This window comes from Salvelinus alpinus, chromosome 1 (assembly GCF_045679555.1).
Source record: "Salvelinus alpinus chromosome 1, SLU_Salpinus.1, whole genome shotgun sequence".
Classification (NCBI taxonomy): Eukaryota; Metazoa; Chordata; class Actinopteri; order Salmoniformes; family Salmonidae; genus Salvelinus; species Salvelinus alpinus.
This window is the reverse complement of record NC_092086.1, coordinates 91,973,257-91,994,734: the sequence shown is the minus strand read 5'-3', so window position 1 is coordinate 91,994,734 and position 21,478 is coordinate 91,973,257. Positions and strand designations below refer to the sequence as shown.

The following is a 21,478-nucleotide window of genomic DNA, read 5'->3' as shown; positions in this document are numbered from 1 at the left end:
GAGCCAAGCACAGGCAAAATTCTAGAGGAAAACCTGGTTCAGTCTGCTTTCCGCCAAACACTGAGAGATGAATGCACCTTTCAGCAGGACAATAACCTAAAACACGAGGCCAAATCTACACTGGAGTTGCTTACCAAGAAGACAGGGGAGGTTCCTAAATGGCCATGTTACAGTTTTGACTTAAATCTGCTTAAGAATCTATGGCAAGACTTGAAAATGCTTGACTATTTGCACATTTTGTTACGTTACAGCCTTATTCTTAAATTGTTTTTATTTCCTCATCTATCTACACATAATACCCCGTAATGACAAAGCAGAAATAGGTTTTCCGAATTTTTAGCAAAAGTAAATGTAAAAAACTGAATTATTACATTTACATAAGTATTCAGACCTACGAGACTCGAAACTGAACTCAGCCGTATCCTGTTTCCATTGATTCTACAACATGATTGGAGAGTCCACCTGTGGTAAATTAAATTGATTGGACATAATTTGTAAAGGCACACACCTGTCTATATAAGGTCCAACAGTTGACAGTTCATGTCAGAGCATGATACAGAGGGGGTGTATATGGCAAATATTCCACGGCTAAGGGCTGTTCTTATGCACAAACGCAACGCAGAGTGCTATGACACAGCCCTTAGCCGTGGTATACTGGCCATATATCACAAACCCCAGAGGTGCCTTATTGCTATTATAAACTGGTTACCAACATAATTAGAGCAGAAAAAATAAATGTTTTGTCATACCCATGGTATATGGTCTGATATACCACGGCTTTCAGCCAATCAGCATTCAGGGCTCGAACCACCCAATTTATAATAAACCACCCAGTTTATATAATAAAACACATTACATGTTTGGTTGGAAGTTGTGTGGAGTGGTAGAGGTGTGGCAATTGAATGGGCCAATCACAAGCAGCTATAAGGTGTACGCGAGAACAGGGCAGGGCCAGTTTGGCTCGTATCCGCCATCCAGCATGTGCTGAGAACAAACACAGCTGCCTTCTCATGACGTAACAGGTTTTAAGGTGTTATAAAAGAAACTGCTGTTGTTCTTTTACCGCTGTATCGACTAGGAATTCACGTGTTATCACGAGGCATCAACACAAAAGGATTTCACCGTTTTTCCTGATCCAAGTTTGACTCTTTTATTTAAGGTAAACTTATTTTCATAGGCCTGTCAAAAGTTTACTGATGGAGAATGTGAAGTTAAATTGATGTCACTGGTTATGCTTTGATAGTGTTATTTTCTTGTATACTGGTTGGTGTTAGCATCAGATGTTGACTAACCTGCTGCCGTCTTGTTTTTCAGAATTTGTAGTATGTTTTTTGGATACAGCGTTTTTGAACGTTTTTCTATGGAAGAAAAAGGCAATCAAATCATAGTTGAAAGTAATTTCGACCAGAAAGACGCCTTTAGAGAATCCTGATCTCTGCCTTCACAGTCCTGGGTCCCTTAAGTGACGGTAAAGTATTCATACTATACAGGAACTGGATAATGCTAACTTCAAGTGCAACATTGTTTAAAAAGAACCGGTTGTAATGTAACTTTCTTTAGCCCGATCTCCAGATGTAATGGCCACTTTTTCTTAAGATAAACAGTAAGTTGAAAGGTCTTCAACTTTAATTGTATTATAATTCAAACATTTTAATAGGCTTGCCTGTTATTTTGAAATTGTGGCATTCATGGTTTAGTTTTCCGGTCGCTACATTTTATCCCTGCACGCAGTGTTGGTGAAATGGGTTGCTCATTGTCTGCTTCAGTATCGCATAAACAGGGTACAACTCTCCCTTTGACTAGTTATTTCCTGTCAAGCACTACTGACATGGCAGTTCCCCAAATTGAGTAGACCACAAATTGAGGTCTGTTCCGCAAATTGAGTAAACCACAAAGTGAGGTCTGTTGAAACAAGTTTGCTGCCCCTCGTTCACGTGCTTTGGCCCCTTAAGGCCAGTATGTTCTTAGGTCAACTGTAGGCTCCCATAGTCTAGTCACTTGAGTCAACATACAACTCTGATTTGGCAACATGTCAGTGACAATTATGAATATTGCCATTGTAAAATTGTGTTGTTGCTCCCTTTTCAGAATTGGGTAGAGTTACCTGTCTCGTCTTCACCTCATCAGTCTTCTTAAATCTTAACATTCCATTCATCTTGATAAAATGGTTGGATTCAGACCTGCGGATGTGCCCCCAACCGCTGCTGTGAAGTTTATTGGTGCTGGAACAGCAGCCTGCATTGCTGACCTATTCACCTTTCCATTGGACACAGCCAAAGTCCGGCTACAGGTAAGTCTAAGGAGCATGTGTTCTTTGTTGAAATGAACTGGTGGGGTCCTCTATTGTAGCATCATTAAATGGAGAATCCAAGCATTGCCCCCTTTAGCTGTTGGGGACCCAGGATGGTTACGACTGGTCATCGTTTCTCTTATGAAATCACGTGAATGAACTCATTTGACAGGTCAAATGTGGTGAGCCAACATACTTTAAGGGATGCTTGAGAGATTACTGCTGCATCAGTCATTCTCTAACTCATTATTACTGTAATGGGTCCACATTTGGGAACTTGGTTGGTCCACAAAATTGTACCCAAATCCATTACTGACCCAAGATGATCCCTTTCATTTTTGGTTAATTGTATTCACCTTATTTTTTTTTGCCAACATTAAAACTGATTTGCACCTTCTATTTCTTTCAATTTTGTCCCTCCTGACTTCCTTCCCCCAACTAAGTGGCCCAGGAGGTGATGGTTAAGTCCTAGGAATTGGCAGGCCCTGGACCTAGCGTTGTGGACACTTGTGGCTGGATTCTCCTCCCACATCCGCCAGTGCTCCCTCCCCAGTGTCTGTGTTAAGTCTCTCCATGCCCCTTTCGTTCCGCACAGATCCAGGGAGAGGGGAAAGGTGCGGCAGCTAGTCATGGCACAGCAGTGCGGTATCGGGGCGTGTTTGGTACCATCACCACCATGGTGCGTACAGAGGGTGCCAGGAGCCTCTACAGCGGGCTGGTGGCAGGGCTCCAGAGGCAGATGAGCTTTGCCTCTGTCCGCATCGGCCTCTACGACTCTGTCAAGTCATTCTACACCAAAGGCTCTGACCGTGAGTACATGTCACATACTGTATACCAACCTTTTTAAATCGATACTTATTCTCTATTGAATGTTACTCCAACTGTTCTGACTGCCCATTTCTCTCTTCAGATGTAGGAATTGGCAGTCGTCTGCTGGCGGGCTGTACCACTGGAGCCATGGCAGTCGCATTAGCCCAACCCACAGATGTGGTAAAGGTGCGCTTTCAGGCACAGACTAGTTCCTCTGGGCTAAACCGGCGTTACCATGGCACCATGGAGGCCTACAAGACCATCGCCAAGGAAGAGGGCATCCGTGGCCTGTGGAGAGGTGGTTGTTTGCTTGATCACAAGGATCATTTGTGCCTTTGTCAAATGTTTGCCAGCAGTATTGCTAACATTTCCATCCCCACCTTGCAGGTACTGGCCCAAACATTGCCCGCAATGCTATCGTGAACTGCACTGAACTGGTTACATATGACCTAATCAAAGACCTACTTATTAGAAACACATCCCTGACTGGTGAGCCATTGCCTTGCCACATATTGTGCAGAATGACTGACTTTTAACTGTCATGCTTCCCTCTGGTATTGTGATGCCTCTCCTTAACCCATTCTATTCACCCAACAGATGACCTCCCCTGCCACTTCACATCTGCATTCGGTGCAGGATTCTGCACCACTGTGATTGCCTCTCCTGTGGATGTGGTGAAGACGAGATATATGAACTCTGCTCTTGGCCAGTACAGCGGCGCCCTCAACTGTGCTATTGCCATGGTGACCAAAGAGGGACCCCTTGCCTTCTACAAAGGGTAAGCCATGTGTTTTAAGTGTTTTAGTTGCTAGGGAGTAGTCTCCTGGATTGGGTTGCAACACCTTCTCAATCAGTGCTTTAGCGGTTTATTCACTGTTGCTGCTTGCTCTGTAACATTCATGAATGTCTAACAACCTGGTTGTTTTTTTCCTTCTCTGGCTTCTTTGAATTTTTTCCTGGATCTGAGTTGTCTCAATTCTCTCCCTACAGGTTCATGCCGTCTTTCCTCCGACTGGGCTCGTGGAACGTGGTGATGTTTGTTACATATGAGCAGCTGAAACGTGCCATTATGGCTGCCCGCCAAAACTACACCACTCCTCTGTAGACCTGGCTATTGACTGCAGTAGAGGGTGACCCTGTGCTGATGTGGTTGCTTTTATTCAACAACAAAAAGTGGCCCATGTAGTTTCCTTTTTTAAACCACTTTTCACTCACCTTTCACTCAAAGTGTGTTTCTGAGACTCAAAAGCTGTTCTGTCTTTTTAAGTACTAACTTCTGACAATAAATGATATTTTGAAGTGGCTTCTCTTATGCAAATAACTTCACAAGAATCTCACCTATACCTACTGGTAAAGAACACCATTCTCAAATAGGGGTCCAAGGAAGGAGATTTCCAATCAGGATTTATTTAATGGCTGTTTATTCAGAAAGCTAGGGCTTGGTTGATCAGGTGTTTCTTCTCAGCCGAGAGCTTTTGAGGGAAGAGAATGTCGAACTGGATGATGAGATCCCCTCTCTGGGAGGGATCCTGGGACAGAGGCATGCCTTCTCCAGACACCACTTTGCAGTATTTTGGACTGGGTGGGGAAGTGAGAATTTTAGCATAAGTCATTTGAAACTTTGACATACAAGGGATGTACACTTGCACCTTGGTCAAATCCTGTAATTAGTTTATAAAACAGCATGATGGTTTAGTAATCTTAAAACAAGCAGGGTAGTTGCGAGTCTGTAGTAGCATTCACTAATCACAAATGGAACGGGCTTGGAACACTGGCAATTTGACTGGTACACAATGGCTGCCTGGTATTGTAATGTTCTATCAACTAATGCTGGATTGCCATGATAATGTAGACTTCATTCAAATAACTTATGGAATTTTTTTTTTTTGTAACGTCTGTTGGGTCAACTAATCATTGCATTAGTAGAAACAAGACTTCTCAGGGCAGGCCTGGTTATAGTGGGATGTTCGTCAATTCTATTTTTAGTAAACCCTTAACTTCAAACCAGCTACAAATGAGTCACCAGTCAAAACCGGCAGTCTTGGTTTCCACTAATGCGATACAGCACAGATCGAAGGGTACAATTCCTGATTTTACTTCCTAACATGGGTCTAGGTTCAAAATATACAGGTTAAAACATCCCATAACTTTTTGCGACTAATCAAGGGACCAGTTTCCGCATTCGAAATGACGGTGTGAATGGTAGCAGCACAAAGTGAAACTAAATCGTAGTGAATTTCAGCGAACAAAATGGCATACCTGCTTTACTTAGTTTTTATCATCTACAGCCACTTTATTGCTGGTCACATTTTCAATGCTAATCCGGTCGAATCCAGCAACGGCGCTGGTCTCTTGGATTTGTTTATCAAACGCTTCTGTGTGGAATTGTTTGTCTTCGACCTAGGCATGGGTACACTGACTGCCAGTCCATACATTATACCATCATTGACCTGAATGTGGATGCCTATTCTATTTGCCACTAATGTAGTGAAATCGTCTTATAATCAAACGAAGTCAATAAGCCCCCCCCATACAGTAAAAGCACTACTCACTGCACAATGTCATTGATGGGGATATTGAGTATCCTGTCATCTAGTGTCTTCACTTCAACAGCGAATCCAGTCAAAGCCTGTTGGAGGAGGAATATACTAATTGTGGGGTGAAGGACCTCAATGCAGATTTAATGGCTAAAGTATCTGGGAAGAAATAGTTATTCTACTTAACATGGGAGACATTTTGCCTACAAAATTGTAATATTAAACCACAACTGGCATCAGAATGCCCTTGCTACTATTGCTGAGATAACATAATTATTAAGACTTAGTATCCAAGTCAGAACACAATAGTTCCACAGTAGATCTGCAATAAATTATTCTTTAGTAACCCATTTTGACCTGGACAAAGCATCAGGTGACTCTTTGTAGGGACTTGGAGTTAAACAAAGCAGACTATTGAGTGAAACATGTTCTCTGTACTTTCCCTCCAGGGTCAGACTTGGACATTCTCACCTTCTCCAGAGAGATCTGGGCTGTAAAGACCAGGTCATTGTGTTGCCTTGCAAACTGGGGATGACTCTTCTGCTGCACAATGAACACAATATCTGCAGGAATACTGTTGGGTCCCTGGGGGAAACAACCAGCTAAATGTGTTGGGGAGGGTACTCTGAAAATGTACACTGAACAAAAATATAAACAACATGCAACAACTTCAAATATTTTACTGAGTTACAGTTCATATAAGGAAATCAGTCGATTGAAATAAATAAATTAGGTCCTATTCTATGAATTTCACATGACCGGGAACACATATGCATCTGTCCGTCAGACACCTTTAAAAAAAAAAAAGGGGGCGTGGATCAGAAGACCAGTCAGTATCTGGTGTGACCACCACTTGCCTCAACTCCTTCGCATAGAGTTGATCAGGCTGTTGATTGTGGCCTGTGGAATGTTGTCCCACTCCTCTTCAATGGCTGTGCGAAGTTGCTGGATATTGGCAGGAACTGGAACACGCTGTCATACACATCCATCCAGAGCATCCCAAACATGCTCAGTGGGTGACAAGTCTGGAAGAACTGGGACATTTTCAGCTTCCAGGAATTGTGTACAGATCCTTGCGACATGGGGTCCTGCAATATCATGCTGAAACATGAGGTGATGGCGGCGAATGAATGGCACGACAGTGGGGCTCAGGATCCCATCACAGTACCTCTGTGCATTCAAATTGCCATCGATAAAATGCAATTGTGTTCGTTGTCTGTAGCTTATGCCACCCCTTACCATAACAGGGTTCCCACAAAATACTTGAATTTGGCACTCTGAAATTCAACTACTGAAATCCCTTGAAAATCAGACAGTTTCTCAAGTGTACTTCAAAAGTACTTGAATTAAAATGAGAGAACAGAAAATGATAAAAAATGTTAATATGAAAAATATTTGAGAAATGTATTGGTCTTGGAATTCATTTCCAGGCAGACTATCGAGTTTTACTTCCTCACGTATTTCGCGCTCTGGTTGCCAGGCGAGCTCGCTCATTCCACCCATACTCCCACTCAGCCAGGCAGGTATAGAACTCACTGATTAGGCGCCACCAAACATCACATCGATAGCTAAAATGCCTGGTCAAACGTAGATGAAATTCTGACTGGCAGGATATTGATGTTTATGAATGAGGATATTGATGTTTATGAATGGGTTTTGTCAGACCCAACCAGGGGTGTGGTGGAGGGTAAACGCCGTTTACGCACCTTTTTATTTGTGAAATAGAGTTTACTCACCTTTTTCTTTTGCTAATTTTCATCACTTATTGCGTTCCCAACGTCGATCAACACTCAGAAGGTTTCTTGATCTGAGTTCTAATCACGCCTACCTCTGCGAACGAGTGGAATCGTGAATGATTCATGTATGCTCGTTATGTTTGCCTACTCTCCCGGATTTTTTTTATTTCATCTTTAATTAACCAGGTAGGCTAGTTGAAAACAAGTTCTCATTTACAACTGCGACCTGGCCAAGATAAAGCAAAGCAGTGCGATACAAACAACAACACAGAGTTACACATGGAATAAACAAACATACAGTCAATAACACAATAGAGAAAACGTCTATATACAGTGTGTGCTGCACATGAGGTGAGGCAATAAATAGGCCATAATGGCAAAATAATTACAATTTAGCAATTAAACACTGGCGTGATAGATGTGCAGAAGATGAATGTGCAAGTAGAGATCATGGGGTGCAAAGGTGCAAAAAAAGATAAATAACAGTATGGGGATAAGGTAGTTGGATGGGCTATTTACAGGTGCAGTGATCTGTGAGCTGCTCTGACAGCTGGTGCTTAAAGTTAGTGAGGGAGATATGGGTCTCCAGCTTCAGTGATTTTTGCAATTCTTTCCAGTCACAGGCCGCAGAGAACTGGAAGGAAAGGTGGCCAAAAGGGGAATTGGCTTTGGGGGTGACCAGTGAAATATACCTGCTGGAGCGCAAGCTATGAGTGGATGCTGCTATGGTGACCAGTGAGCTGAGATATGGTGGGGCTTTACCTAGTAAAGACTTATAGATGACCTGGAGCCAGTGGGTTTGGCGACATATATATAGCGAGGGTCAGCCAACGAGACCATACAGGTCGCAGGGGTGGGCAGTATATGGGGCTTTGGTGACAAAACGGATGGTACTGTGATAGACTGCATCCAATTTGCTGAGTAGAGTGTTGGATGCTATTTTGTAAATAACGTCGCCGAAGTCAAGGATCGGCAGGATAGTCAGTTTTACGAGGGTATGTTTGGCAGCATGAGTGAAGGATGCTTTGTTGCGAAATTGGAAGCCGATTCTAGATTTAATTTTGGATTGGAGATGCTTAATGTGAGTCTGGAATGAGAGTTTACAGTCTAACCAGACACCTAGGTATTTGTAGTTGTCCACATATTCTAAGTCAGAACCGTCCAGAGTAGTGATGCTGGACGGGCGGGCAGGGGCGGGCAGCAATCGGTTGAAGAGCATGCATTTAGTTTTACTTGCATTTCAGAGCAGTTGAAGGCCACGGAAGGAGAGTTGTATGGCATTGAAGCTCGTCTGGAGGTTAGTTAACACAGTGTCCAAAGAAGGGCCAGAAGTATACAGAATGGTGTCGTCTGCATAGAGGTGGATCAGAGAATCACCAGCAGCAAAAGCGACATCATTGATGTATATAGAGAAAAGAGTTGGCCTGAGAATTGAACCCTGTGGCACCCCCATAGAGACTGCTAGAGGTCCGGACAACAGGCCCTCCGATTTGACACACTGAACTCTGAGAAGTAGTTGGTGAACCAGGTGAGGCAGTCATTTGAGAAACCAAGGCTGTTGAGTCTGCCGATAAGAATGTGGTGATTGACAGAGTCGAAAGCCTTGGCCAGGTCAATGAATACAGCTGCACAGTATTGTCTCTTATTGATGCCAGTTATGATATCGTTTAGGACCTTGAGCGTGGCTGAGGTGCACCCATGACCAGCTTGGGATTGCATAGCGGAGAAGGTACGATGGGATTCGAAATGGTCGGTGATCTGTTTGTTAACTTGGCTTTCGAAGACCTTAGAAAGGCAGGGTAGGATAGATATAGGTCTGTAGCAGTTTGGGTCTAGAGTGTCTCCCCCTTTGAAAAGGGGGATGACCGCGGCAGCTTTCCAATCTTTGGGGATCTCAGACGATACGAAAGAGAGGTTGAACAGGCTAGTAATAGGGGTTGCAACAATTTCGGCTGATACTTTTAGAAAGAGAGGGTCCAGATGGTCTAGCCCTGCTGATTTGTCGTGATCCAGATTTTGCAGTTCGTTCAGAACATCAGCTATCTGGATTTGGGTGAAGGAGAAATGGGGGAGGCTTGGGCAAGTTGCTGTGGGGGGTGCAGGGCTGTTAACCAGGGTAGGGGTGGCCAGGTGGAAAGCATGGCCAGCCGTAGAAAAATGCTTATTGAAATTCTCAATTATTGTGGATTTATCGGTGGTGACAGTGTTTCCCAGCCTCAATGCAGTGGGCAGCTGGCAGGAGGTGGTCTTATTCTCCATGGACTTTATAGTGTCCCAGACCTTTTTGGAGTTTGTGCTGCAGAATGCAAATTTCTGTTTGAAAAAGCTAGCCTTTGCTTTCCTAACTGCCTTTGTATATTGGTTCCTAACTTCCCTGAAAAGTTGCATATCGCAGGGGCTATTTGATGCTAATGCCGTACGCCACAGGATGTTTTTGTGATGGTCAAGAGCAATCAGGTCTGGAGTGAACCACGGGCTATATCTGTTCCTGGCTCAACATTTTTTTGAATGGGGCATGCTTATTTAAGATGGTGAGAAAAGCACTTTTAAAGAATCACCAGGCATCTTCTACTGACGGTATGAGGTCAATATCCTTCCAGGATACCCGTGCCAGGTCGATTAGAAAGGCCTGCTCGCTGAAGTGTTTTAGGGAGCGTTTGACAGTGATGAGGGGTGGTTGTTTGACCGCAGACCCATTACGGATGCAAGCAATGAGGCAGTGATCGCTGAGATCCTGGTTGAAGACAGCAAAGGTGTATTTGGAGGGCAGGTTGGTTAGGGTGATATCTATGAGGGTGCCTGTGTTTTTACAGATTTGGGGTTGTACCTGGTAGGTTCATTAATAATTTGTGTGAGATTGAGGGCATCAAGCTTAGATTGTAGGATGGCCGGGGTGTTAAGCATGTCCCAGTTTAGGTCACCTAACAGCACGAGCTCTGAAGATAGATGGGGGGCATATGGTGTCCAGGGCACAGCTGGGGGCAGAAGGTGGTCTATAGCAAGCGGCAATGGTGAGAGACTTGTTTCTGGAAAGGTGGATTTTTAAAAGTAGAAACTCAAATTGTTTGGGCACAGACCTGGATAGTAAGACAGAACTCTGCAGGCTATCTCTGCAGTAGATTTGCCTTGTTAGCAGCGCATCCATTCACCACTCTGTCCAACGGGAAACTCCGCACACGACATAGGCAGAGAGGTGAAACGAACTACCTCAGCCCAGACCTACCGTGGCAAGTAGTAGAGAGACAGTGGGAATTATTTGAACATCCCTCGACTGCTGCCGTGTGTTGGTAAAGTAGTGGTATAGCTTTAAAACACTAAAGTGCATTATGGGTAACATAGTAGATAAACTTTCGCTTTTGATGCAATTGTTGTGGTGGTGGTAATGTAGCCGAACTGTGAGCCACGCCCTTTTTGCGCCATTAGCCCACTTTTATTTTGTCATTCAGACTACCTCACATGATGTACAAGTTTAATAAATGTCAACTACTTAAGTGGAATTCCAGACTAACTCGTCATTAGCAGAGGATAAGATCCCCAAATGTGGGAATTACCCCAGAGCATCCATAAATTGCTCTGGCCCTGGAGCTAGCAAGTGAAGGCTCCCATGAGCCGTCCCGACTACGGTCTGGATGCGAGGAAGGAAAGGTAACACTGGGGGCTCGTCCGCGATTTATCCTGCCTGCATCAGTGAGTTATTCACGTTCTACCAGAATATCAAAGAGAAATTAACGGGGGAAAAAAGGATTTTCACGAAGTAATGACTAACGAAGTTATTCATCATTGTCGGAGTAGTGGCTGACGTTCTACCTTAAGTTGTGAAATGGCGGCTACACACAGGAAATCTGTTATTACGAGAAAGAATATGCCTGAGGATTCGACGTGCTACTCAAACCCATTCATGTCGCTAACTACAGTGAATGAAGACATACTATCACAAATCTTATTTGCCAACTGGATACATTTATTTGATGTTGCAAATGCTAACAGTAACTGCAATTCATTTATTCCAAGTTCAGATGTAGCTAATATGCAGCCAGCTGCAGCTAATATGGTTGACTCGTGCCGTGAGTCATAGACGTCTCCTCAACAGCCAAGGAGAGAATCGAATCCATTCAGGTCTCGTGAAAAATGGAAATGTGGGGGACAGTGGAATCGAATCATAGCTAAGTCACAACCAAAACTATGCCAGCTGGCATGCTAGATGCTCACCTGAAAATGCTATCTCTGGAAATGTGTTTCAACCAACTACTGAAATGCTGTATACTCCATGCACTAACCCTTTCAACTCTGCCAACCAGACTCTATGCAGCGAGTACAGCTGTAGATGCTGCTGACTCCCATTACCCACACAGGATGCCAGCAGCTCTGCCCTCCACTCCAGCCATGCCTCCTGTGGAAAACCACCACTCACAGTCGCAAGACAGCTATGGATGTATCCATGTGATGCTCTGCACACTGAAGGAAATTACATATACTGTTATGAAAATGAACAGTCTCGCCCCAGGCGAGCAAAATCCAGTTCACATGGCAGGCAGCCCCAGCATATACAGTGGGGCAAAAAAGTATTTAGTCAGCCACCAATTGTGCAAGTTCTCCCACTTAAAAAGATGAGAGAGGCCTATTTTCATCATAGGTACACTTCAACTATGACAGACAAAATTAGGAAAAAAAATCCTGAAAATCACATTGTAGGATTTTTTATGAATTTATTTGCAAATTATGGTGGAAAATAAGTATTTGGTCACCTACAAACAAGCAAGATTTCTGGCTCTCACAGACCTGTAACTTCTTCTTTAAGAGGCTCCTCTGTCCTCCACTCGTTACCTGTATTAACGGCACCTGTTTGAACTTGTTATCAGTATAAAAGACACCTGTCCACAACCTCAAACAGTCACACTCCAAACTCCACTATGGCCAAGACCAAAGAGCTGTCAAAGGACACCAGAAACAAAATTGTAGACCTGCACCAGGCTGGGAAGACTGAATCTGAAATAGGTAAGCAGCTTGGTTTGAAGAAATCAACTGTGGGAGCAATTATTAGGAAATGGAAGACATACAAGACCACTGATAATCTCCCTCGATCTGGGGCTCCACGCAAGATCTCACCCCGTGGGGTCAAAATGATCACAAGAACGGTGAGCAAAAATCCCAGAACCACACGGGGGGACCTAGTGAATGACCTGCAGAGAGCTGGGACCAAAGTAACAAAGCCTACCATCAGCAAGGGCATTGAAGATGAAACGTGGCTGGGTCTTTCAGCATGACAATGATCCCAAACACACCGCCCGGGCAACGAAGGAGTGGCTTCGTAAGAAGCATTTCAAGGTCCTGGAGTGGCGTAGCCAGTCTCCAGATCTCAACCCCATAGAAAATCTTTGGAGGGAGTTGAAAGTCCGTGTTGCCCAGCAAAAGCCCCAAAATCACTGCTCTAAAGGAGATCTGCATGGAGGAATGGGCCAAAGTACCAGCAACAGTGTGTGAAAACCTTGTGAAGACTTACAGAAAACGTTTGACCTCTGTCATTGCCAACAAAGGGTATATAACAAAGTATTGAGATAAACTTTTGTTATTGACCAAATACTTATTTTCCACCATAATTTGCAAATAAATTCATTAAAAATCCTACAATGTGATTTTCTGGATTTTTTCCCCTCATTTTGTCTGTCATAGTTGAAGTGTACCTATGATGAAAATTACAGGCCTCTCTCATCTTTTTAAGTGGGAGAACTTGCACAATTGGTTGCTGACTAAATACTTTTTTGCCCCACTGTACATTATGATATCTCATCTGACAGTGAGGACGAATATGCTACTCAGAAGGAGAGGTTCCCCACACTACGACCAGGTCAGTTTGATGGTTTGAGCTCATGGAAAGAGTTCTTACATCGCTTTGAGAGCTGTGCTAGAGCTAATCACTGGTCAGAAAGGACAATATCAGTCCAGCTGAGATTCTGTTTAGTAGCCGTTGCAGGGGCTGTGGCCCACAAGAACCCTAGGTCTTCTCGTTGAGACTACTCATGCATAGTGGGGGAGGTGGACTCGGCATATGGGCCAGCATGGGAGCATGCACCTGCCATTGGCATTGAGTTGAAGCAGAGAGTGTGCAAACCAGGTGAATCACTGCATGTGTTGAGAGATTACATTTATGAGAAAGTGTCTATTGTATATGCAGATCGCTCTGAGGGAGAACAGGACTCCATCAGTGTGGATGTCTTCACTAATGTTATTGGGTGACAGTGGAGTTCCAGCATTGTGCATGCATAAGCTACTGAAGAAGCGTCCACGCACATTGGCACAAGCCTACGAGGTCGCCCACAGGTACGAAACCACCAAGCGAGCAGCTAACAGTGTTACTCAACTAATGCAGTCTGGTGTGCAAACTACAGAGTGGAGAGCCAGAGCAGCTACCTTACGGGAATGCATCGACCACAGCGAAGATGAAGGTGAGAGTTGGACCACACCACCTGTAGAGCGGAGTCAGAAACCTCCGAAGTCCAGCTTCAAGCCACACAAACCGAAGACTGGTGAGTGCAAAAATACAAATTGGAACGTAATCAGATGCCACAACTGCCAAGGCATTGGACACATGAAACGGAGCTGTCCATCGCCAAGGAAGCCAGCTAAGTCCCTGAATCCCCCAATTCCACCGAAAGCCAAAACACACCTGCCGTTCTCAGTGTCAAGGGCACAGGTCCCGAAATGTGTATCCACCTACTATTCTACAACATGGACGTATGTGCTCTTTAGGACAGTTATGACACCATTCACCTAGACATTAAACCTCCACTCCAGCTATCGACTGTGCAGTCTCTGCAGGGCATTGGTCCTGTAAATGTCAAAGACTTTGGAGAAGTTCACCTGTCCATTCAGGTTGGTACCAGCACAGTAAGTGTTAACACGGAGAACACCGAAGCCATCCTCGGTCATCCATTCCTGGAGCAGTCACAGGCACGCCTTGAGTTTGGCAGCCAGAGGATTGTACTGTTTGGTGATCAGGTGCCCTACTTCAACCCGAAGAACAGCCTGAAGGTGCCTGTCATAAGAATAGCATGCACAGCCGTCTTGAATCATGGTGTGAGAACATTGTGCTGGGGAACGCACACTTCCGTGAACCTGTCAGAGGATGACGTGGTGCTGAGCCCAACTAAAGGATTAATTGAGAAGCATCGTCTACTGGTGGCACAGGTTGTGGTTGATGCACAGGCCAATAATCAAATCCCCATCTGGCTCTACAACCCAGGAACAGAGTCAGTGAAAGTAAAGAAGGGTGCTATCGCCGGATTCCTCCAGGCAGCAGATGTTGATCAGGCAACTGATATTTCTTCCATGTCACCAAAAACTAGTCTCGTCTCCCCACCGGTTCCTGCTCACTTACAATCGGTGTATATGGAGAGCTCTACTGCGCTAAGTGCAGACGAACGTTGTCATGGTATGCAAAAAGGACCAGACATATCGTCTATGTGTGGACTACAGGGCTCTAAATGAGCGTACTGTTAAGGATGCATATCCACTTCCTCGTATCCAAGACACTCTAGATACCCTGTCAATGGCCAAATAGTTTAGCACTTTGGACTTAGCGTCAGGCTACTGGCAGGTAGAGCTTACACCCAGGGCCCGTATGCGGACGCTTTCTGCAGCAGGAAGTGCCTCTGAATGGAATGTGATGCCTTTTGGGGTCTGCGATGCACCAGTGACGTTTCAACGTCTAATAGACCGCGTCCTGGCCGGAATGCAATGGGAGATCTGCCTAGTAAATCTAGATGACATTATCATCCCACTTGGGAGCCAGGGCGTTATTACAGACCGAAATACTCCTCAGTTTCATCAGCTGTCTGGGTGGCTGGTCTCAGACGATCCCGCAGGTGAAGAAGCCGGATGCGGAGTTCCTGGGCTGGCGTGATTACACATGGTCTGCGGTTGTGAGGCTGGTTGGATGTACTGCCAAATCCTCTAAAACCACGTTGGAGGCGGCTTATGGTAGAGAAATGAACATTCAATTCTCTGGCAACAGATCTGGTGTACATTCCTGCAGTCAGCATGCCAATTGCACGCTCCCTCAAAACTTGAGACATCTGTGGCATTGTGTTTTGTGACAAAACAGCACATTTTAGAATGGCCTTTTATTGAACCCAGCAGAAGGTGCACTTGTGTAATACTCATGCTGTTTAATCAGTCTCTTAATATGCCACACCTGTCAGGTGGATGTATTTTCTTGGCAAAGGAGAAATGCTCACTAACAGGGATGTAAACACATTTGTGCACAACATTTTAGAGAAATAAGCTATTTGTGCGTATGGACAATTTCTGGGATCTTTATTTCAGCTCATGAAAGATGTGACCAACAATTTACATGTTGCGTTTATATTTTTGTTCAGTGTAGTTTACCAAGCTAGCAATTACTTCACACTGGAAAAAGTTAAGCTACACTAAAGTTACCCTTTAGTGTAAAAAAACATAGTTTACTTAACTAAAGTTCACTACATCCAAACTACTTCATGAAATTATATGTATATCGGACATTTCAAAGACAACTTTGATGCAAGAACAGATCAGTTTGGGGTCATATGTTAACAGAATGCCTATTAAAGACAAATAATGTTTCAAGTGAGAATTAGGCAGGTCTGATGCCAAAAAAGAAAGGAAATGATTGCCTACTAAACACTACCTAGATTTGAATTGTGTTCAACTACCACCAAGCTATCACTACTCCCCAACACTGGTGGCTAAGTTATATCTCCAGAAGAGAAACACAGACACTCCCCCGCACGACTAGATATTTATGTGTACAAACATTAATGTGGCAGGTTGGAGCCCCTGAGGGAACTAACTTCTGTAAAACGCATAGCTGAAAAGCACAATAAGATGTAATTTAAGCACTGAGTGGGTGATGATTCTCTTACCTGATCACCCTCCTTTGGGAATGTTATCCTAGTGTCTTCATTCCATCCCGGTTTTACAATGATAGTCAATATTTTGTCCTTGATACTGGATGTGTGTCCATCTTCATTCATGACCTGGTTCAGAGGTTGAGCAAATTTACACTGAATCTGATACTGGTTACCTGAAGTAAGCAGTACGGCATCTGAACAGAATAACAATGTTTAAAGTTAGAGCTTTTCTTTTTTTAACTACTCAATATAGGCCTATAGGTATGTTGATTGAAAGACATCTCAACACTCATCAGGCATTATGATCCCATCTTACCCTACGGGATATTTTGATCTTTTTGGTACATCCATAGAAGAGGTCTTCCAAGGCCAAGTGAAGGTCCCTTTCAATGGGGGAGTCTTGTGTTTTCACTCCTCTTCCTCGCAGGCCTCCAAACCCAATGGCCACTTCATTCCCATCTTTCATGTGGAAGTCTGAAGAGGGAAGCATTATCGTGCAAGAACAGGAAGAGTTGCCATTACTATGGAGATCATTTAGATAAATCAAACAAGTAAAACTTATATAAAGAAAATACTGAATGTTCTTTTTCCTACCTGCGAATGGGTTGTCACCTCCAAAAAACTGCCTGAATATCTTGTCTGGGTTTCCATGGTAGATGTATCCTGATGTCCAAGCTCCAGTCTCCCCAGACTGAAGTGGGATACCTCCTTTCAGACCCTCTTCTCCAAACTTGTCATAGGTTGCCTTTTTTCGAGCTGAAAAATAAATATTGTGGGCCTATCATTTTATGTGACCCGACGTCTCTGAAGCTTTCCCCAATCAGCACTGAACTGATAGTGGCAGCGGCTACACTGATGATTGTTGTAACGTTTACTTACGGTCACTCAAAACATCATAGGCCTCGGCAAGTTGATTGAATTTTTCATAGGCACCCGGTTTGCTGTTTGTGTGAGGATGGTACTTCAAGGCAAGTCGTCGGTATCTACAGTGGCAAAAAAATATAGCTAGGCATTGTTGTTTTTATGAAAACGTATCTAGTAGGCTAGCTAATGTAATGTATGTAAAAATGTTTTAGCTTGAGACAAAGATAAAAAAGTAACTAAACTTACGATTTTTTTATGTCTGCATCTGTTGCATTTCTATTTATCTCCAATGCTGCATAATAATCCCTCCCCATAGTCGATCAAAATAAAATGAACATGTAATATGAAAAGCTAAACAAATATAGAACGCTAACTAGCTAACGTTACTGTTAGCTAGGTCTTACGGTAAGAAAATAGAAACATGGGATGGACAATTGTTTGCGGTTTCTGGATTTGGTTGCCATAGATGCGCGACGCTCCAAATGTATTTATTGGGAGTTGCCGATGGATGGCGCCAAATCAAAGGTTACAACCCCTGTAGTCACCGTGCACCTTCGCCTCTAACGCTTTCACAACACATACCGAAGCACTGTCAGCCACGCCATGAACACGTCAGCCTCTGGTTGTGCTTTATCTACGCAATCAGGCAATAAACCACCGTTAATCCATTGATAAATCAATGTACTGAAAACATGTATTTACCTTATTCTTGCTGTTAGCATCCGATGAAGCAATTTCTACACCAAGAATAAACCAACCAGTTGGATTTTTGATTAAATATTTTATTTGAAGCTACAACAGCAATGTATATGTCCTACATTCATCCAAAATGTATTTATATAAAATTAAAAAAATGTGATGGAAAAAAATACGAAACGGTAGAAAAAGTATGATGACAGTTGAGGTAAAAGGGTGAGGTGAACAGTCTTTGCTCTCACTAGGTAATCTGTGCCATCAGTCCCTCTAGCTCTGGACGTGCCTTGAAACGGGCTTGGTAATCTGCCTGTGTGCTAGGGGAAACAGAAAAGCAAATGTTATGATATTGAACAGTTAGTAACAAAATAAGTTTACATAGATATAGGATATGATCCATGTGCAAAAGAAAAGTCATGCAGAGGTCAACACAGACGGAATATGCTCACTGGCTTTACAGAGAGTTGAACTCCCTCTGGCTGATTCTTCAACATAACCTCCATAAAGATGGGGCATAATGTGGCGTTTAGTTGGCTGAACTGTAAACAAAACACTTATCAATGCTCTAGTGAAAAGTTATGTCATGCAACTGCCAAAAGTTCAGAGAACACATTACTAACACTCAAAACACTCCATTACCTGAACAATTCGCTCATGGGTCTTGAGGATGGCGTCTACATACATCTTGGTCCCTTGCTCCGGCATGACCATGACTTCTGTGCTCTTAGTGGGCAATGCATAGCTGAGATAAGGAGAATAGTTAGTTCATCCCTTTAAGGTTTGTTAATTAATCAATAAATAAAAGACATTGGATGATGTAATCCCATGCTATGCAAGAGGGCTAAATATGTGCCTCCTATTGAAGCATTATGAACTTTGCAACAGACATGGATATTTGGGACATAAAATCACTGAGTGAGGCCAGTAACACAGTATCTTGAAGTCTACCTCTCAGCCACTTTGACACCTAGCCGATTGCAGAGGTTGTGGATGTACTGAGAATAGTGTTCCACTAGGATCATGTCATACCCAGACACTTTCACGTTCAGAGTCCCGTACTCTGCATCTGTTGCCGTTTTGATCTGCTTCATCTGCTGTCTCTCTTTCTTTTTCTTTGGCTGAAGGTACCATACGTTTTATTAGAAAGCTGATATGGTAAGAGTGCAAGCTGGTGGCTTCAGTATTACAAAGTATATACAAGTGATCTACTAAGGCCAGTCTTACCGCTTCTTTAGGTAACAGGTGCTTATATTTGCCAATCCCATGGGTAGGCATGGTCCTGTATTGTCTCTCATTGGAAAAAGCCAGACTCCCTGTAGAAAACAGTTATCCAGTCAAACAGATAGCCTAGATACAGTTAGGTAATTAAATAAGTGGCAATATCACTATCAGGATATAATCTAGCGATGTTACGTTTGATACCGGAGCACCGAGGCATGTGTTGAAATCGCTAAGCAGCTGACTTCAAAGAAGTGTGCTGATGCGTGTATCACTTTATCAGAAGTCAGTCATCGATGATGTCCGAAACTTCATTTGATCATTGCTTTTTCGAGATACCACAGATTTCGCCGTGGTTCCAGTGCTTTCCTAGATTAAAAACTGCTTTCAAACACCAAATTTACAAATATAGTTAGGATTTTGTACAAAAAGTTTCACCTGATCAGTAGTTTAGCAGGTGGTAGAGTAGGGAACAGTCAGGGACTTGAGGGTATGAGGTAAAATCCCATTGAAAGCACACTATTTTAAATTGTTTTGTGAAACCACACTTTCTGCACTGTTGTTCAAATATTTTAATTCAGTATAAACTTTGTCTTAAGCATCCTAAATAATGCCATAGATTCAGTGTTTGAAAAATAGTAAACTTGAAGACAAAAAAAGGCAAGCATGATGTAAAATGTGAACCTGGTATTTCACCTGATTATAGGCTACTAAAGCCAATGACTTATTGCTGCACCAGTTTTATTGAAAACAGTGTTAAAAAAAACTGCTCTGATATTCACACGCTGCTATTTATTGCTAACCAACAGATGTCACTAATGTGCATTGTGAACAGATAAAGAAGCACAGAGTAATGAACTCTTTTTCGGACACAATTTGGTGAAAGCGCCGAAAGCCTTCAGAAATCCTCAGTTCCCCATCATTAATATAATCCCTTCCTAAGGCTTTCCTATAAAGTCTAAATGTATACACATAATAGTAACTTATTATTGTTATTGGGGGAGGACTTACCCTGAATCGGATGTTTAACTGATACTGATGCCCTTAAAATAAAATAAACAGACATCAAGAGGTAGCTACCACCCATAGACTTAGACATTGCATCATTGGATCTGTCCTATTATGGAGTCTGAGTGCATGGGCAGCACCATTGAGGCCATCTCCATTTTGGGGCGGCAGGTAGTGGTTAGAGCATTGAGTCAGTAACCGAAAGGTTGCCGGATCGAATCCCCTAGCTGACAAGGTAAAAATCTGTCATTCTGCCCCTGAAAAAGGCAGCTATTGTAAAAAAGAATTTGTTCATAACTGACTTACCTAGAGGTTAAATAAAATATATATATTATTTATTTTATGGGGGGTAGTCAATTTTCTTCTAATACTTCTATGAGTTGGCAAACAAACTGAAAGGGTGCACACTGCCACCTGGAGTGTGTTAGAACAGGTATAAAGCCATAGTTGGTGATTTACTGCCACCTGCAGTTATGGAATGTTTCCTCACGGGTATAATTAATTGGCTGATCCCTCATGTGACCTGGATGGAATTATGTGATCATTCCTTAACCCATCGGAAGTCCCACCCAGTTGACTACTGCAAAATGATGAAATCCCTCAATGGCGCTGCCCATATGCTAAAACAGGCTTTTGGGCACTAGAGTATCTATCTCTGTGCTACCACCCCATTGAATGAAACATGACCTGGTGATTATTGTATCCTGGACCAACCAACAATTGACTGCTTATAGGCTTATGCTTTTAACTAACTTACCTTAATAACAATGCTGCCCGGTCCAATGTACGTGAATGAAGGGCCAACTGTAACTGGATAGAAGACAAACAAATAATATATCATACAAGTGTTTTCATATGATATACTGAAATGTTTGACCTTCCTTCTTGCTTGCCAGCTAACTACAACCTGTGTCAAAGATGCCATTTCTTGGTAGAAGACACATTACGTTGAGAATGACAGGATTCATTGCTCTAAAATTATTTTAGATTTTGCTGTAGCGGTTCTGAGAAAAACGCTTTCGGTTGGTCCGTCTGACTCAAATGTAGTGTCAGAATAAGGATAATATTTTAGTTCCGCTTTCAAATGTGTTTTATCCTTGTTTGCTTCTTCTGTTTTATTTTCATTTTCTTGAGTAAAAGTAAAGATACCGTAATAGAAAATTACTAAAGTAAAAGTGAAAGTTACCCATTAAAATACCACTTGAGTAAAAGTCTAAAAGTATTTGGTTAAAATAGTAATACATTATTTCAAATTGAAATAGGAATGTAGTGAAGTAAAGAAAGTTGTCAAAAATATAAATAATAAATTACAGATACCCCCCCAAAAATACTTAAGTAGTACTTTAAAGTATCTTTAATTAAGTACTTTCCACCACTGGACAGGACGTTATGGTGCTTTGAAGACAAACGGGAACTTGGAAAAAACAAGGCCAG

At 42.9% G+C, this 21,478-nt stretch overlaps 3 protein-coding genes across 8 annotated transcripts; 1 reads left to right on the top strand and 2 right to left on the bottom strand.

Annotated features, from left to right (window-relative positions):
- The first annotated feature begins 948 nt into the window (after positions 1-948).
- On the top strand, positions 949-4,402 carry LOC139534398 (dicarboxylate carrier UCP2-like). 2 transcript variants are annotated; one of them, XM_071333532.1, is made up of 9 exons: positions 949-1,159; positions 1,315-1,468; positions 1,561-1,603; positions 2,089-2,290; positions 2,886-3,099; positions 3,201-3,398; positions 3,488-3,589; positions 3,698-3,878; positions 4,091-4,402. In XM_071333532.1, exons 4-9 carry the CDS (start codon positions 2,165-2,167, stop codon positions 4,203-4,205), a joined length of 936 nt encoding a protein of 311 aa, XP_071189633.1. In that variant the 5' UTR covers positions 949-1,159; positions 1,315-1,468; positions 1,561-1,603; positions 2,089-2,164; the 3' UTR covers positions 4,206-4,402. The 2 variants fall into 2 exon arrangements, with proteins under 2 accessions (XP_071189633.1, XP_071189624.1); XM_071333523.1 differs by lacking the exon at positions 1,561-1,603 and having other exon boundaries at positions 954-1,159.
- A 102-nt stretch (positions 4,403-4,504) lies between these two features.
- dnajb13 (DnaJ heat shock protein family (Hsp40) member B13) lies at positions 4,505-17,589 on the bottom strand. Of its 3 annotated transcripts, none has more exons than XR_011666941.1 (8): positions 17,372-17,586; positions 17,141-17,244; positions 16,856-17,017; positions 16,578-16,735; positions 16,274-16,387; positions 6,109-6,222; positions 5,360-5,729; positions 4,505-4,678 (listed from the first exon to the last, which is right to left on the bottom strand). XR_011666941.1 is itself a non-coding variant. In XM_071333499.1 (8 exons), the coding sequence occupies exons 1-8, from the start codon at positions 17,437-17,439 to the stop codon at positions 4,525-4,527; spliced, it is 951 nt and encodes a 316-aa protein (XP_071189600.1). In that variant the 5' UTR covers positions 17,440-17,589; the 3' UTR covers positions 4,505-4,524. The 3 variants fall into 3 exon arrangements, 2 of the variants coding, with proteins under 2 accessions (XP_071189600.1, XP_071189610.1); XM_071333499.1 differs by having other exon boundaries at positions 5,653-5,729; positions 17,372-17,589; XM_071333509.1 differs by lacking the exon at positions 6,109-6,222 and having other exon boundaries at positions 5,653-5,729.
- A 302-nt stretch (positions 17,590-17,891) lies between these two features.
- LOC139534339 (large ribosomal subunit protein mL48-like) lies at positions 17,892-21,109 on the bottom strand. 3 transcript variants are annotated; one of them, XM_071333416.1, is made up of 7 exons: positions 20,802-21,109; positions 20,048-20,079; positions 19,043-19,131; positions 18,767-18,936; positions 18,458-18,560; positions 18,268-18,357; positions 17,892-18,135 (listed from the first exon to the last, which is right to left on the bottom strand). In XM_071333416.1, exons 3-7 carry the CDS (start codon positions 19,091-19,093, stop codon positions 17,971-17,973), a joined length of 579 nt encoding a protein of 192 aa, XP_071189517.1. In that variant the 5' UTR covers positions 19,094-19,131; positions 20,048-20,079; positions 20,802-21,109; the 3' UTR covers positions 17,892-17,970. The 3 variants fall into 3 exon arrangements, with proteins under 3 accessions (XP_071189517.1, XP_071189534.1, XP_071189526.1); XM_071333433.1 differs by having other exon boundaries at positions 18,848-18,936; positions 20,802-21,059; XM_071333425.1 differs by lacking the exon at positions 20,048-20,079 and having other exon boundaries at positions 20,802-21,042.
- Positions 21,110-21,478: the final 369 nt, after the last annotated feature.

Bases quoted from the DNA above. Each gene is read 5' to 3' on its own strand.
- LOC139534398 (XM_071333532.1), top strand. From the start codon at position 2,165: ATGGTTGGATTCAGACCTGCGGATGTGCCCCCAACCGCTGCTGTGAAG. The intron at 3,399-3,487 runs GTGGTTGTTTGC...CCCACCTTGCAG, and splicing joins CATCCGTGGCCTGTGGAGAG to GTACTGGCCCAAACATTGCC. The intron at 3,879-4,090 runs GTAAGCCATGTG...CTCTCCCTACAG, and splicing joins CCCCTTGCCTTCTACAAAGG to GTTCATGCCGTCTTTCCTCC.
- dnajb13 (XM_071333499.1), bottom strand. From the start codon at position 17,439: ATGGGGAGGGATTATTATGCAGCATTGGAGATAAATAGAAATGCAACA. The intron at 17,245-17,371 runs GTAAGTTTAGTT...TTGCCACTGTAG, and splicing joins GATGCAGACATAAAAAAATC to ATACCGACGACTTGCCTTGA. The intron at 4,679-5,652 runs GTGAGTAGTGCT...TTCCCCACCCAG, and splicing joins CCCATCAATGACATTGTGCA to TCCAAAATACTGCAAAGTGG.
- LOC139534339 (XM_071333416.1), bottom strand. From the start codon at position 19,093: ATGCCTACCCATGGGATTGGCAAATATAAGCACCTGTTACCTAAAGAA. The intron at 18,561-18,766 runs GTAGACTTCAAG...TCCTTATCTCAG, and splicing joins GGTGTCAAAGTGGCTGAGAG to CTATGCATTGCCCACTAAGA. The intron at 18,136-18,267 runs GTGAGCATATTC...TGTTTCCCCTAG, and splicing joins TTCAACTCTCTGTAAAGCCA to CACACAGGCAGATTACCAAG.